General features: G+C 39.9%; 1 protein-coding gene across 36 annotated transcripts in view; it reads left to right on the plus strand.

The window, feature by feature from the left end:
• The window catches only part of TENM3 (teneurin transmembrane protein 3), a 2,220,601-nt gene that overhangs the window by 1,769,798 nt on the left and 433,361 nt on the right, over positions 1-17,442 (plus strand). For 30 of the 36 annotated variants that reach the window (XM_075127819.1, XM_075127816.1, XM_075127814.1 and 27 more), the window contains one exon: positions 978-1,256. The exons of the other annotated variants lie outside the window; for them this stretch is intronic. In XM_075127819.1, the coding sequence (XP_074983920.1) occupies positions 978-1,256 (279 nt within the window). The remainder of the gene's footprint in view (positions 1-977; positions 1,257-17,442) is intronic. 36 annotated transcript variants of the gene reach the window in all.

A 17,442-nucleotide genomic window follows, 5' to 3' on the forward strand; every position in this document is an offset into this window, starting at 1 on the left:
CAGCACTACCATGAAATAGCTGGGAGCTGGAGTGGTAGAGCATTCTGGATATTGACATGCCAATGAACATGTCAAGTGTCTATATATCATAAAATGTCTGTAGATTTCAGAAATAAAAGCAGGATGAAGAGAGTCATTAAAAACAGCAGTAATTTTTGAGTGTCGCAATTTAAACAGTTTAAGTTATTGAAGTGTCATGAGTTTATTATGCCTAATTTATTAATACAGTCATTTGGGATACACTTATATGTCTCTGTCCCTGCACATCGTCACCTTCCCTCCCCGAAACATGAGCTATTTTACAAAAATATATTGGCTTTGTTTCATCAGTAAAATATCTAGAATATGTAGCAGAAGTCAAGAGGCTAGAAACAGCAGTGAGTTTAATCAGGTGCTATATTCCGGCACATATTTGTTTGAAATAAAAGCACATATTTGTTTGTCTTTAGGCATTAAACTAAGTCAGAAGATTTAATAAAGACCAACTGAGCCCCTATTTCCATTTAATGAACAACTGTTTTATTCTTGAGGGAAGTCTTTCCTTTTGCCATGACAGGTGACATCTGGATGGGACAGTATCCTGTTGTTTAGGACTCTATCCAGGACAGAAAAAAAATAATCCCAACAAGTACTTGTTATTGCTTTTACACTTTGGTCAAGCAAAAAAGTCTGTCATTTATATTTAATCCTTTTTATGTGCTGAATTGGCCTTTCTTAGTTTGCAGGTCGTGTTCTATTTCTTTCTTACCTCAGAACACTTTTGATGTGCTTAAGCATTTGACGAAGCAGTGCTAAGCCACAGACTGAAAAGGGGCACCGCAGTGTGCGAAAGAAAAATAATTCACTAGATCAGAACACATGTGGAGCTTTAACAAAACACCTTGAGTGATACCTGAGGAACTTGTACACTGAAAGAGTGTTTATTTATAGGTTTTTAAAACATTTCTCACTTTTTGTTCTTTTTTTCCCTTAATCAGGACAGAATTTTACCCTAAGGCAGTTAGGAGTTTGTGAACCAGCAACTCGTCGAGGACTGACATTTTGTGCGGAAATGGGGCTCCCCCACAGAGGTTACTCTATCAGTGCAGGGTCAGATGCTGATACTGAAAATGAAGGAGTGATGTCTCCAGAGCATGCCATGAGACTTTGGGGCAGGGGGGTCAAATCAGGGCGCAGTTCCTGTCTATCAAGCCGTTCCAACTCAGCCCTCACTCTGACTGATACTGAACACGAAAACAAGTCCGACAGTGAGAATGGTAAGTTCTTATGTGTATACGTATATAATTCAACACTTTATTTTCTGTTTTGGTTGATGTGATATTTTTAAATACAGTGAAATTCAAGGAATGACCTTGAATAATGTATTTTTTTTCCAGGAAAAATCAATATTCAGCATCAGTCAATTACGTTATACAAGTGGTGCATGTGATGTTTTAGCTATAATTTTGAAGAATTTAATTGCACAAAAAAAAGAATTTAGTTTTAACTTATCTCAGACCATGTCACCTGTTATCCTCTGTGGAATAGTGAAGCAAGTGGTTATAAAGTTTATCCCCAAGGCCAGCTTGCAATCAAAGATGTATTTGTAAATTCCTCTTGAAGACATCTCAAAGAAGTTGCAGAATCTTAGAATGGATGAATGAGCACACAGAATAGTGTATTAACAGGGCTCAAGTGATTGAAGAACAAATTTGATCATGCTTTAAACTTACAAGTTGATGAGAGCAATTGAAATCATGGTAAAGAGGGGAGTTTGGCCTTTGATGTGCCTTGGGGACTGGATTACTGTGCAATTAAAATCCACAAAAACCTAAACAGCAATTTTGCATGTTGAAAGGAAGAAGTCTTTGTATATTAAGGTTTTTTTTCAGTTAAGTGCATGAAAAGAGGTTAATACAGAATTTAATTATTTTAAAATAAAGTTTTTTAAGAATAATCTTACCCTACTTTTGGGTGGTTTAGCAGAACCTGAAATAGTGTTAATAGTTAAAGTGCACCAGATATTAGAAGACATGTCCCTTTTAGCTTTCTTGTAATAACTTTGTTATAATATTTTCATAGGATTTTTAATATAACCAAAATTGCAGTATGCTGTCTTTATTCCATAAATGACCATATATAAGAAACATAAAGAGAAAAAATACGTGAAGTGGGTGAAAGTATTGAGTAAAATGCAAACTAGGGAGGTAGTTATTTGACTGGATGTTTGTTTTATTAATTTACTAACCTTGTTGGCTCAGCTGTGAAATAGAAGAGGCAATTTTATTGCTGTTTGCTCAGTTAAAACTGTCTCTCACTGTGGTAATAAGCAGTTTTGTATATCTCAGTGTCCTCGACCTTTTGCAAAGAATAGTTGGTCTTGATTTTAAACTAAAAGCCATAGTATGTTTTTATTGTAACTATTTACAGGAGTACCCTTAATGTTGTAAAGAGGAAATCAAATCAGTATTTTGTTTTTATTCATACCAAATATTTTTTCCCTTGTGATTTGTGGTTTAAATGAGGATTGTCAGGCTCCTGTATGTGGGAGAAAATATATGATATGTTAGAGGAAGCCAAGGAATGCTTTCTTGTTCTTTCCTGTTAAACAAGAACATTGAGGGGAGGGAAGTGAGTGCCTCTAAAGTATGGAGGTCTCAAATGGAATACTACTCTCTGTGTGTTGGACTTTTGATGTATCAAACCTGGAGAATAAGCTGTTCTTTGTGGGGAAGATTTCACATCTCAAATTGGGGAAAGGAGATTTTCTTTGAGGGTTGTACTTATTCCCTTATGTATCTAACATCATGGAAGTTTAGATCTGTTGGGCTGCACCTGTTGGCTCTCGGTACTAAATTATCTGGAACCAATGGTGAGTCAACCTACTGATCTCCCTATTTAGAAGGGCCCATGCTGGAGCTCACTCCTTCTTAGTGGTTTGCCAGAGCCTAGGTTTTACAAACTTTAGAAAACACCATAAAACTTCTAGGTAGCCAGGCCTTCATTTAGTCAGAGATGAGTACTTCAGCAGTGTTATATTTTAGGATATTATTTTTATAAATCTTGTATTTCTGCCATTTATAAATTCTTAAACAAATAAAATCTGGTTATACCCTGCCAATATTTATAAGTGGTTTGTACTCTTCTCTGGCTCCATTCATGAATTTAAAATTGGAATTGTGTTTTATTTTTAATGCGTGAAATAACTGTGAATAAATTGGGAAAACATATTATTCAGCACTGGTAAAATTATGCAAGCAGACTGTCTGATGTTTTAGATACTGCTTCAAAAAAGAGTTTAGTTACTAAAAAAGATTACAGTTGATTTATTTATTGAGAGGGAGGCCAACAGTCCAACTTAAGAAGACACTAGAACTGCTGTGAGGCTAATGAAATTTTGATGGCCTGAATGTCCCATTAGGTTTCAAAACATATTTCACGTAGACCATGTTACAGGTCTCCATTTAAGAGGAGAGACTATGCAATTTGTGAAAGTTTATCTTCTTTGACACTTTGTTTCCACCAAATGTGGAAGATTCATATTGAAGTGCATTTTTTTAAAATACAGGGAATCAATATGTTAAATGTTCATGGTAAAATATAAAATGTAAATATAGCTTAAAATAAGGGGAAATTATTCCTGTCATGACACACGTTGGTTTTTCTTTCGTGGCAAATCTGGAGTATCTGGCTTTGAGTGTAAATGCTAGTGATTCTGTGATTTATGCCTGCCAATTAATAACCATCCTAGTAAAATGTTGAAATGTGACAAATAAATGTGATGTGGCTCCCTAATGTAAGCTAAAATTATGAGCATGTCCTACAGATTACAATCCTCTTTGCTATCCCTGTGGTGGTGGTTAAAAGATCCTGACTGAATTCCAAATGTTGGGTTTTTTATATAGTATTGCTGTAGCTGTGTCAGTCCCAGGATATTAGAGAGACAAAGTGGGTGAGGTAGTATCTTTTATTGGACCAACTTTGTTGGTGAGCAGAATACTATGTCACCCACCTTGTCTCTCTAATAATTTTGTTTTACAAACAGACGCATCTGTATCCCAAATATGCACTTGCAAACCAGATTAGGAGAAAGAATTTGATTTTCAATGTGTTAAAAAGCAAGAGCTCTGAAACATCATGACATATATTTCCCTCTTTCACAATCATAACTATGGGTCCAGTCATGAAAGTACTTACTGCTAGGCATTGTGTTCACTGTCATAAATAGTCCCATTGACTTCCTGTCATAAGTAGGCCACACTGAAGTCATTGGGACCATTTGTGATCGTAAGCACTGTGACCCATAGAAAAGGTTTGCAAACTCGGGCTTAAGTGTGCAAAGTGTGTATGCGCAATATGTACGTGGTGGCTTTCCCCTTAAAAAGCTGGGAATCAGAGCTTGGTTTTCATTCTCAGCTGCCGTTTCCTCCCCACCCCATTTTTTTAACTTAGTTGTGCACACTGCATCTTGGAGACTGTCGTGGTTGTCCCCTAGCTACACTTCTCCAAGGATGGTGCCTCTAGCCTCTACCAGCTAAAAAAAGTACCAAAACCAGAGCCTTACCCAGCCTGGTGTTATATTACTCTACTACCCAATCCCATTAGAAAATCATTTAAATGTTACAAGCTGTTTGCACAATGGAATAAGTAATTCCCTGCAGACATTATTTTTGACTTATCAGGGTGTTAGCAATATACCTATTTCTAAGACCCCACTAATGCCACACTAATTCATGCTTAATATTGGAAGGATTAAGAGCTTTAGTCACAAAACAATGCTGTTAAAGGATTAAATTGCAGAATTTCAAGTAAACAGGTAGCATACCGTATAGACATCAGCATTTTTCAGGAAACCTTTTAATTGTTTTCCAAGCACAGTGGAAGAGGTTCATTGTCGTAGGTGATTGTTAAATGAATAAAGCCAAAGAAAGGTATTTTCTTTCTTCTTGATAGAAGGTTCTCATTTCAGTTCCACATGTGACTTTTAGCAAGAAATTCCACTAGATTGATTATGTCAGCCCACCAGAAGAAGGATTGAGTCTTAAAATCACATCTACTAATCTGGGAAACCTACCAACAAGTACAAAATGAGGAGTTGGTTGGGATATAGTGAGTATGCATATTCATGTCATGCTGTTCCTCTGCTCCCCCTGCAGGAGCTTTTGGAGCCAAAAGTGTGATGGAAATGAACACATTCTTTGCTCTTTACAGTTTTATTCTCCAGATGGTTCATAGGAATGGAGCCAGCACAACATACATGCATGCATTCCTTCACGTTATGTACATGCCTAGGTCAATGAAATATGTATATGGTTTGCCTGTTCTAGTAGCTGTATCTTTGAAATTGTTGCAGCCCTTCTTTTGGAGGGGTATTAGTGATTTTTGTTTTGTTAGTGTGCTTTTTAAACTACTGGAGCACCAGTTTAAAATTGGAAAATATTATTTTAGAGCTGTGGGAAGAGAGATTATGGATTTTATCATATCCAGGATTAACTCCAAAACCAATCTTTGTGATTCTCCTTTCCCAAGTAGAAAATAAAATAAATATAATTAACCACACCATAGCCTAAATTTACAACATACACTAGCAGAAGGGGGGACACTCTAGGTCTAGGAGCTGCTTGTTATATAATCTCTGTGGTCTACGCATAACATGATGGAAGAGCATGGCATAAATACCTGCTATAGGGTGACAGATCAGTTTTAGGTCTATCCATCTTAACAATATCCTTTTCAAATTCCTTTTTGAACCTCTGCAACAGAGTAAGCAAAATGCCTGTTTTTTCACTTTCTTAGTGTTAACCCATAAATATTATATGAAATATAATCTTATTCAGTGCAACTCTAATTCTAATAAGATTCTGTTATATAACAACAAAATAGCTCTGAATTTAATCTTCTTACTTATTTATGAGGTTTTCTCACATGTCACTGTGTCTGGCATTTACTGTTTTTTGAATACTATTTTTTTTATTTACATATAATACTATGTATTCTCAGATGATGACAAAAGTGCCCAAGGTAACCTGCTGGTCCTTACCGATTCAGAATCAAAGTGCTGCCTTGCAGAAAACAGCCCAATAAACGAATTGTATTGCTTCTATACACATCATTTTATATCTGCATGTTTTTTCCTATTCTTTAATGAACGTTTTCAAGACTGATTTGAGACTGAACTATATTATTGCACGTTTTATTGTAAAATGGGTCATACCAAAGTAGTATTTAACTGAAACCATTCTATACTACAGGTTGAGAAATAGAGGCTGTAGGACTTTTGCTATGAAAGTTACTGTAATATTAGCATTTACATTTAGATGCATTCTTCTAATCATCACTTCCCGAGAACTTTTGGCATATTTTCTCTTTTTGACTGAAGTAAACTACAAAAAAAATTTGCTTCTCAAGTCTACTGAACAAAATGTGTCCTACAAACAAAGAAATCTTTTAAAAAAAAACCTGATATCCCATTTTTGTGTAAGTTGTAAATGTCCCTTTAATTGTGGGGTTGCAATGAAAGCAAAGCATGCTGTGCACATATCAAAACTGATGATGTGTGCTGTTTTGATTCTGAATGTGTTTTTGATGTCCTTGAAAAATCACAGTGGTAGCAGTAAAATTGTTTTAATTAATGAATTGGAGAGCAACAAATCTGCTGAATCAGGCTTATTGATGTAATTATCACTGGAATAGAAAGGAAAAAAATCTGTCAGAGCTCTGGGACTTTATTTTCGTTGGTGTCATTTGAGAGATATTTAAGAACTTTGGAGAAATTTTATATCCCGAAGTTGACCGAAACATTGCTTTTATTTGCTAACAAAAGTAATATTTGATATCCAGACACAATCTTGTGTGTGTGTAATCTAAATAATAGAATGTTTGGTTAAAAAAAGAGAGATGCTGTTACACAAGTTTATATCCATCCTTTGTTAAATATCGGGTTTTATTAACTAGCAATGTGCAATCAGATTCTGATTTTAAAATAACAGATTATAGTCACAATCACTTTTTGGTAGTATGATCCTGAAAGGTAATCAAATAATTTTTCAAACTTATCAATTAACCTGCCATTTCCAGCCTGAGTATCAGGAATGACCATAAGCATCAGCCCTACTGTCCAGGCCAAATTCCAAGTTGAGTAATTACATTCTGAATGCAGCGGGTCGGGAATTCTTTGAAATGTTTTTTGTCAGAAAATACTGGTTTGGCAAAACCAGAATTGTTTGTGTGAAAAGGTTGATGTTGAGTTTCCTGTTCTGAAAAAATTGTGATTTTTTTTTTTAATTGTTGGAATGCCCCATTAGAAAATTTTGCAAAGTTCTTTTTTTCAAATTGAAACAACTTTTCTTTTTGAAAGGACAACTGTTTCCCACCCAGCTCTACTTCTGCATGCCTCAATGTCTTCCATAGTTTCCATTGAGTGTGTCCCATTCTTCTCTTAAATTGTTGTGCAGTGTTGCTGTATACAGTTAACTGTTACATTCTCATATCTGCCCATGGGTGGCTGTATTTGAGTCCTGGATAAGGAGAGGTGATCAAAAGGCTGATCCAAACCCCACTGAAGCCAGCCAGCATCTTTCTACTGACATTTTCAATTGGCCTTAATTAGGTGCTAAGTGCATAGAGTAGTTTGTGATTCTGTGAAGCACTTTGAAGCTTTCAGAAGGTTAATTAACCTCTTATATAAAAAGGATTAGTTTATACAGTTACAAAAGTAATCGTGCAGGAGTTGGGACTGAAAAGGAGCAATAGTGTAATCTATAGAGCAGGAGACCCACCCTAGAACCGCCAATATAACCTGGTGGTTAGGGCATTCACATGGCATGTTGAGGACCCAGATTCAGTGCTGGTAGTGATTATTGCACATGAACTAATTATGGAAACTACATTTAAAGTCTTACGTAATGGCTGAACAGGAGACCGAGAAAACCACCTTCTTCTCCACTATAATCAGGAGACTTGGATTCTGTTCCTGGCTCTACCACTGATCTATTGTGTGATATTGGACAAGTTACTTCACTTTACCATGTCTCGGTTTTCCTATCTGCAAAATGAAGATAATGATATTTACCTACCTTTGTAAAGTTCTTTGACATTTATGGATGAAAAGCACTGTATAAAAGTTGAATATCATTATTGTGCCTGAGGTGCCAATGAACAATGGTAGATAGCCTGGTGAACCTGGGCTTTGGTTGCTCTGAAATGGAACTGAATATTTCTTGTTGTGAGGCGTTTTCTGTGTAGTCTGGAAATAGGATTGACTAAATTCAGACTGGACTGTCCACATTTGTGGTTAGTAGAACCAAGTCAGGAGGAATAAGCCTAACCCAACTTTTCTTGCTGAGTTTCAGACAGTTCCTTTGATGTGATCTGAATATGCTAGGGACCTGTAAATTAGACCCTGATCCTTATGATGGCAAAGTCTACAACAGAAGGTATGGGATTGTTTTGTGGAGCTTGTTAGCCTCTACACAAAAGCAACGAAGCCTGGCATCTCTCAAGGCCCCTGTTCAAGAAACTATATCTTAATGTTAGTCTGTTACCTTCCCAATGGCCAGAAATTGGAGCCTGTATGAGAGCAAATTTTTGTTGAGGCTCAGATGAGACAAGATGGAAACAATGCTAATAGGCAAAGAGAAGCACTTGGAGAAGGTGGCAGGGTTGATGCCTGTCCCCAGTATTGACAGTAGATGACAAAGGTGTGCCTGTTATGATGGTTCATTATATCTTTAACTCTTCTGGATTCCTGAATTCTCCTATAGTCCCACATGACTTCAGTGACTGAAATAGCTTTTTGCTATTAGGGTTTGGTTAGACAATAGTACCAAATTCTCTTCGATATAGACTTTGCCACAGTCAGTCCTGCCTCTGACTTTCTGATCCCATGATTGCAATGCATTGTGTAGGGAGCACTCAGAAACTGCAGACAGTGGGGAGTTCTGCAGCTCACTTGCTTAGCCGCTTTAGCTACAAAGAACGTATTTCACCTATTCTTTTACTGGATGTTCTTGCTTTTTATTTGCTTTCAGTGCAGTGTAAGGAGGCTTTTAGTGTATAAAACTCAGTACAGTTGGGTCCTGAGAGCTTGAGGCGGTTGATATCAGATTAGATGTGTGTGCTAACAGCCCCTAGATTTACATTGTTAGGAAGTAGGCACAGGCTGTTCTCAATTAAGGACCCTCAACTCTGCGATCAATTCCTGCCATTTGTCCACCAAAGCTGCAGTTTGTTGACCCTAGGGCATGATGGAAGGCTAATTGAGCCACATAGGCTTTTAAAGTGTGGGGAGGCTACGATGCTATTGTACTGTTGAGTCCTTTTGGTTAGTATCAGTGGTGCAAGTAAGCCAGTACCGTCAGGTATGCTGTACCATTAAGATATTTATTGCCAGTACACAATACTGGAAAAATACATTTTCAGAACCGCAGCGCTCTTCCGGGAACTGCAGTGGCAAAAGGAGCAGAACATGGGGCTGCCGCTCCCAGGAGCCAGTGTCCCGTGCCAGCAGCTCCTCTGGCATGGCTGCACTGCCCCCAGTCCTTCCATGCAGCTGCGTCTACTGTCTGGGGTCTGTACAGCCCCACCAGAGGATAGAGCTGGGGGGCGGTACAGCTGTGCCGGAGGAGCTGCCAGCGTGGGGTGCTGGCTTCTGGGAGCGGCGTCCCCACATTCTACTCCTTTCACCACTGTGATTCCCGGGAGAGCCCTGTGGTTCAGTGGATACCAATTTCTGTCCACAGATATCCGCATCTGAAGGTATAAATTTGTATCCGTGAAGGGCTCTAGTCATAGAACATTTGGGGGGTGGGTTGGGGTTGGTACCGTACCAGTAAGAGTTAAAATCTACTTGCACCACTGGTTCGTATTAATGTGCGATGTGTTATTTTTAAGTGTTACCATGGTGTTTATTCCCATTTTACAGCTATAGAGTGATATTTGGGTCCGCTCAAAAAATCAGCAGGCCTGCAACCTCTTTTTCCCTACAGAATTCAAATGAATGCTGGGGTGGGTAGGGGGAAATGTTGAGGAGAAAATTCAAGGACATACTTCAAAACTTCAAGTCGGTTTGCATTTTTAAGGTTATAACACTTTCTCTCTCATTTCCCTTCTCTTTTTAATTGAAAACTGAAGTTAGCTCTGGCAAAACTGAGCGCGCCCCACAGCCATAGGCTTTGTATTTCCTAGACGCCAGCTCTATGAAACTGGGAGATTTGACCAACTTTGTTTTCTCTGTGTCAGTGAAACTTAATATCTGGATCTTTAGTATAAATAGCCAAAAGAATTCCATAAAAATGTTTCAGAAACTGGTAGCTGTTAAGTAGAGGAACTGATAGTTTGTACCTGTTGCAAAAAGAAAGACTGAAATAATATTGTATTGTGAAAAAAGGTCTTGTCTTTATTAGAAAGCAAAATGAGCAATGCAGAACAGTATTTCTAGCTACAGTCCCAAAACTCCAACAGATACATCTGCTTATTACCAGACCTGTAACATGATAGGCAGACCCCACACAAATGGTGAGACCAGACTCCCCTATTTAATTGTATGTAGCAGATTCCCCTGAACAAGGAAAGTCCTGCCCGGTCATGTCATATTCCCCCCCTATACCAGATATGGGAGCAAACTGAAAGCCCAAGTCATTGCGGTCCTAGAATTGTGGGAATGACTACTGCTTATTAAAAACATTATCCTGAATGTCACCTAATGATGATTTCTCTGAGAAGATAAATCAGCCAATGACTGGCTTTTCTTTTTCCATGTCTTATACTATCAACAGATAGCTTTTCCCACATGCACCCTTAACATTACCCAACTCCTCCCTCTGCCCCATAAATCTCCCCTTTCATAGTGGCATGAGAATACTAATCAGCTCTCAATACTGAAGAGATTTATTATACCTGTATTATATTATATTATATTTATTATACCTACGCTGCCATTCCTGCTTGTCATCCTAATGCTTTCAAGCCAGTTTCAGTATCTCTCTCTGTCATTCAGCCTGCTGTCTCCAAGTTATCAGCAGATGGTCATAGCTGTCAACTGAGCTTGTGAACTTCTGCTGTTTACATATCGTCTTCCCACACATCATCTTGCGGTGATCTTCCCCCTTCCTTCACTGATGCCATCATTATTAATGGACCCACCTAAACGCCACACTGCAGCATTATTCACTAAGGTGTCAGGAATTTTGTAGGGTCTTGGGTAAGAGCCATTGTTTTCTTCTTCTGCAAAATGTATTGGAAAGCTCTGAAACAGTGTCATGATAGATTACATTGGTGGCCTTCCTGCCAGCTCCTCTCGTCCCATCTCCTTTCCTATCTCAACCCATGAAAAAACTTGGAAGCTGAAATACTCTTTTTGTGGTCTCAGAGAAAGCAACTAGTTTCGCTGCTTTGCAGGCTCTTTAATCTCTGTTCCTTGCTTGCAAAAAAGCCTTTCCTGCCTTGTCTTCTCTATTTACAGCAGTATACATATGTTAGCCCTAAGAAGTGGGATACCATCTGTTTCTGGCAAACCTCCCCCTTTTTTCCTTTTAATTGGAATCACAGCCTACCAGGTAAGAAATGGTTTCCCTCAACCACTCCCCCTTAAACTCCTCAATTTAAAGGAAATTATTTTTGTTAATTTTTTTAAATTAATTTTCTTTGAAGGTATAAATAGCCTCAAAACCACATAAACTTAAGAGTGCGTTGGATTGTCTGTACTCCCAATAACAGTATTACATACTACTTGAAGTCAGTGAAGCTCAATGCAGGTGTCCACCCACATGGAAGAGCTTGCAGTGTCAAGGTCTGAATGGGCAGTGAAGCATCTCTGCTTTTTTTTTTTAATCTATATATCTAATCTATATGTCATGTAGGTATATACACATAGTGAAGACCTTTACCTGTATGCACAAAAGTGAGTGTTTTGAAACCTAGGCTGTGTACTATAATTTTATATCAAATAAAGATTACTAAAATTCATATATATAGTATAGAATATAGTAACATAAAAATGAAATAGTCCAAAAAGTGATGCTCAAGAGTATATATTGTGCACAGACTAAGCATTTACCAGATGAATCTTATTTATAATGCTGTTCTTTCTGGGAACACACTTGACTAGGGCATAAAGGGTGTGGTGGCCATGACCCTCCCTCTGACCACCTGTGGCAGCAAAATGGAACCTGGCAAATGTCTGTCTTTTTAGTTCTTAGCTTTGCCTAACCCTTCTACAAACTTTCTGACTTTCTTCAGAACTCTTTTGATTACCTTGATTTTAGACCACTGATTATATTATATTGCCCTGATCAGAATAGTGATGGCTAGAACCCCTGGTACTGAGACCATACGTGTTGGTGTCACCCCTAGAAGAAGTCCGTTCTTTTCACCGTCATCGGGGCATAATGGTGAGAAGAAATGGTCCTTGCCAGCTTGTCAGGACTGGCACTGGACTGAATGATACCCAATTAACTAATTAGTCATATGGTATGTCACCATGGCACTGTTGGGATTACTGGTATCCACCATTTTAGGCACTGAGAAGCCAGTCTCCACCGCACTGAGGAAGAGGTCACTCTTCCTTTCAGTGTCTCTGACTAGAAGGCCTACACTAGAGTATTCTGTTGGAAGGAACTGGATCCAGGGGTAGAGCAATATCAGTACCCCACTATTGCTGCCTATGGACCTCTGGTCTAAATCCCCTGATGATGCAATATCCTCAGCACCGGTACTGGTACCTGATGACTCCTTGTATGGATCACCATAATGCTAGAGAAAGAGATGTCATTGATATAAGAGGAATCCTATAAGTTATCTGACATCCTGTCAACTTCTGGTACAGTCAGGTTTTGCTCACCTCATATTATCAGGGACCGCTTGACCCAGGTAAGGCTTTGTGCTGAAGTAATTTCCAATGTGGAATGGGCTGAGAAGAGATTGCCAATTGTAACAGCACATTTAAGAAAAGTGGGAATCCATGTCTACTTGAGACTGGATGATTACCTGATCAGAGGCAGGTCCTTGTGAACTACAAGAAATTGTCCTTCACACCATTATAGTTGATAGAGTTCATAGATGTGTGATCAACTCCAAAAGTTGACTCTTACCTGCTAGAGTTTGCTGACTGTGGCACTTAACACCAACACATCAGGAACAAGCTGTGGTGCCCACCTTAACCACTTACAGATGCAAGAAATATGGTGTCAGGGCTGCCTAAGATTACATATGAACATCCTCAAGCTGAGAGGCATCAGACCAGCCTGAATAGCATTCCTGCCTGTTCTGTATGAGTCCATGGGGCAAATCCTCCATAATAAGGAGAGTAATGGCATACCATTAGCTTTGAAAATGGTGTCAAAGCATTTCTATCAAACCAGTGGATGTTTGATCACTAATTCACTTTGTGTCTGTCCTTAGCCAATTTGGACTGTATGATTTGGGGGTTGTCAATCAGTTTCATTTTGGGAGGCTTTGTGCAGAACATGGCAAATTGTGCTAGAACAATAACGTAGAAAAGTAAAATATAATAGCTAATCTTTGATGTCTAAACTTCAAAAAAGTAGTGATATATAATTCTTCAAGAGATAAGAATTGTGTAGCATGTAGGAAGTATTGGTATGTAATGATATTTTGTGTTATACAGTTCACACTTTCTGTAGGCCACTAAAGGTGGAGTAGTTATGATGAGCTCAAATTGTAGCATCTAAAATCGGTGTACTAGAAGCAGTCATATAATCAGGCTTATAAAATTGGGAGGGCAATAAAATGTTGAATTCCATAAATACCGTTAATCTCTGCCATGTTCAGTCTTTTGGAGGAATTTAGTTTAATGATGTATATGAGCTAATATAAGGGTATTTGTATCTTCTCTACTTTATCAACATTGTTTGGGAGAAAAGTGTTTTCTAGGAGGCTTCATGGTCAGGCCTGAGAAGGTGAAGCAAACACATTCCAACCTTAATACACTGACAGTGTAGTGAAAGAAGGGGTGGGAGAGAAAAAGCAAAAGGAGAGGGGTAGTGATGCTGACAGACGAGAAGCTAGGGCTAGTCTACATTAGAAAAAAGTTGCACTGATCTAAAATTAATCTAGTTACATTGCTACAAATCCCCAAAATATGGGCACCTAAACTCATTTAAACCTCACTTAAACTGTTTTTGTTTAATTCAGTAATTTACTGACTTAAATCAATACAGGTCAGGTTTAAGTCAGCCTTTATACTAGGGGTTTGCACCGGTGTAACTACATCAATTTAAAATGGTTTAGTTGCAGTAGTGTAACTCCTTTAATGTATATCAGCCCTTAGAAAAGAAGCTCGGAGAATAATGGAGAGAAGAAAAATTGAGAGAATGAGGAGTGATACATAAAAAGAGTGGGGGAAAGGGCAGAGATATTTGGAAGGGACATCCGATACCTCCCTCCACTATTGTCAATCTTCAAATGGTGAAAAAAATATTTCCCCTCAAACTAGCATATCCCCAAAAATGGTGCTTAAAAAAGAGGAAAGGGGAGAAGATCATTCAACTCTTCCTTGACCTTTAAAGCCAGTTTCTTTGTCAGCTTAGTACTAATATTTCTTATGGGACCTGGTAAATAAATATTTTTTTTGTTTAGAACTATATATAGAAACATAAATTATCTGTATTTTCTCTGTAATTTTGTTTTTGCCTATTGGTGCTAAATGAAGACTAGTTTATCCAGTCAATAAACAGAATTATGTCTCTCAAAAAAATTAAACATGTTTTACTTTCAATTTGTCTGAGAGGCTTTTTTTTCTGCTTCAAAGGCTGGAGATGAAGTGAAATACCTTCTGTAGACTAAGGCATTCAGCATTTAAAAATATCAGGGTTGTATTCATTAAAAACTTTAGATGACAACCAAATTAACTTGAAGCAGGTCACATTAGCGGAGTGAACGGTACATAAAGCTCTAGCATTACCATTGTAGCATCTATAGCTCCTCAAACGGTTCAATATTTTTGCATTAGGAGATAAAATTACTGAGCACTGAATTTGTTTCTCAGATACATCACCCAATTATATTGTGTTCAGAGTATTTTCAAAGAAACTGGATTTGAGGGCATTCTTACCACGTTTAGAGGGAAGGTAATGCACTACTTACTGGGAACCAGTATTTCAAGTTTGCTGCTTTCTATGCTGAGATGGCATATATTGTGAGCATTACAGGTGTGGTGTTTGCAGCTCCTGAAGACTCTTTCCCATGCTGTACAAGTAGCCTCAACTGCTCATATTGGGGAATTGGTTTGGTTAGTTTCTGGTAGGGATTCTGCTTAATTCCCCGTAACTCAGTATAGAAGACACTAGAGTCTCATGAAAATGGACTCTAACAACATTCTTACTGGAATCAGAACACTGCTGTGCCAGAAAACAGACAAAACAGTGGTTTGGATTGAGGCAGGGAGAGTCACAACTGGTAGCTTTCTTTGCCCATTTTTCAGGTCTCTGACTCCCAGATTGTCTAGTGGGATATCGCTCAGCATCTTTCCATCTGTTGGTATGGCTGTGATGGAGCTGTAATTCAGTGGAGGCAACGCAGTGGCTGTTGAATTGCAAAAAGTATTAAACTACCTCTTTGCATCAGTCTCGGGTACTCAGGCAGTTTGCCAAGTAGAAGCATTCTCCACACCCACTATGGCAGTGGTAGGTAAACTATGGGCCAGGGCAACATCCAGCCCTCAGACATTTTAATCCGGCCCTCGGGGTCCGGGGCTTGCCCCACTCTACATGTGCCATGGCTCCGCGTGGCTCCCGGAAGCAGCAGCATGTCCCCACTCCAACTCCTGTGCATAGGGGCAGCCAGGGGGCTCTGCACACTGCCCCCGCCCCAGGCGCCACCCCTGCAGCTCCCATTGGCTGGCAACCATGGCCAATGGGAGCTGGATGGGGCAGTGCGCAGACCTGCCTGGCCGTGCCGCCACGTAGGAGCCGGAGGGGGGACGTGCCGCTGCTTCCGGGAGCTGCTTGAGGTAAGCGTCGCCCAGAGCCTGCCACTCTGCCCCCCTCCAGCGTCCTAACCCCCTGCCCTAGCCCTGAGCCCCTTCCTGCCCTCTGAACCCCTTGGTCCCACCCTCCTGCACGCCAGAGCCCGCACCCCCAGCCGGAGTCCTCACCCCCCTGCCCCAGCCTGGAGCCTCCTCCCGCACCCTGAACTCATTATTTCTGGCCCCACCCCAGAGCCCGCACCCCTAGCCCTCGCACCGCACCCCCAATTTTATGAGCATTCATGGGCCGCCATACAATTTCCATACCCAGATGGGGCACTCAGGCCAAAAAGTTTGCCCACGCCTGCACTATGGTCTCTATTAACATCAAACCAAGAAAAGTAACATTCATGAAAAAGTGGTACAAGACTTTCCAGAGAGAGAATTTTATCATCACTATTATTTCTCTGACATAACGTTTTTTGTAGTTTCTCATCTGCTTGGGATTAGTTGTGAAGAATTTCACCACCTAAATAATATTTTGTAAGAAATATCATGCACAGTGAAAATTCACAGTTGTTCAAGTGATTGCACATGTCCATTCCCAAGTAGGTGTGTGCGCGCCCCATGCACAGTCGTCGGAAATTTTTCCCTTGGTGGTATCTGTTGGGTTGGCTCTGGTGCCCTCTCATGCCACGTGCCCATAGTGCTGGTATAAAGGATCTGGCCAACCCCACACACCATCAGTTCTTTCTTACCATCCATGACAGTCACTGAAACTGTTCTCTTTCCCCTTGCAAGTTTCTCGGAGGACTTTCTCTCTCTGTTATTTGTATATAGTTCTCAGTGTAATTGTTGTTAGGAGTTAAGTCTTAGCTGTTAGTTTAGTTAGTTTCTCCAAATTTTAGCAGTGTCTCATCTGCTCCTGGTACCAAGGCATGCCTTGGTTGCTGGGCTTCAAGCCTTGTGCCGCTTGCAACAAGGCTATGCCCCTGAGCAACCTGCACTCCAGTTGCCTTAAATGCTTGGGTGAGGATCACATTGGAGGCCATTGTAAAATTTGCACACTTCCAGCCCCAGACCAAGAAGGACCGGGAAACTCTGCACTGAACACCTCAATCTTGGTGAGGGGTGCTCCTCCCACTCTCTGGGAGGCACAACACCATTCACCATTCCTGGTCCTGACAAAGAGGGAGAAGAAGCTGCTGGCCAAGAGAGGATGTTTCCTGACTCCAAGGATTACCAAGTACGGACACCAGAGCAGAGTGTAGCCTGTGTCAGGCCACTCCTTGGCTCCAGCAGCTCAGCAGTTAATGCCATTGTCTCCAGCCCCTGCATGGGTACCGTTGAGTCTGGACTGGACAAACGATCAGCAATGGAAGATCTGCATTCTGCTGGTGCTATTACGATGCAATCCATGCCAGAGGATTTTGCTGCTGCCAGGGACCTGCTCTCACTGTCTGTGCTGGTGTTACTGGCAGTACAAGAGTTGGTGGCATCAGTGCCAGCAGGCTGAAGGGAGTATGTGGCCACCAGTTACT

This window comes from Caretta caretta, chromosome 4 (assembly GCF_965140235.1).
Source record: "Caretta caretta isolate rCarCar2 chromosome 4, rCarCar1.hap1, whole genome shotgun sequence".
NCBI lineage: Eukaryota > Metazoa > Chordata > Testudines > Cheloniidae > Caretta > Caretta caretta.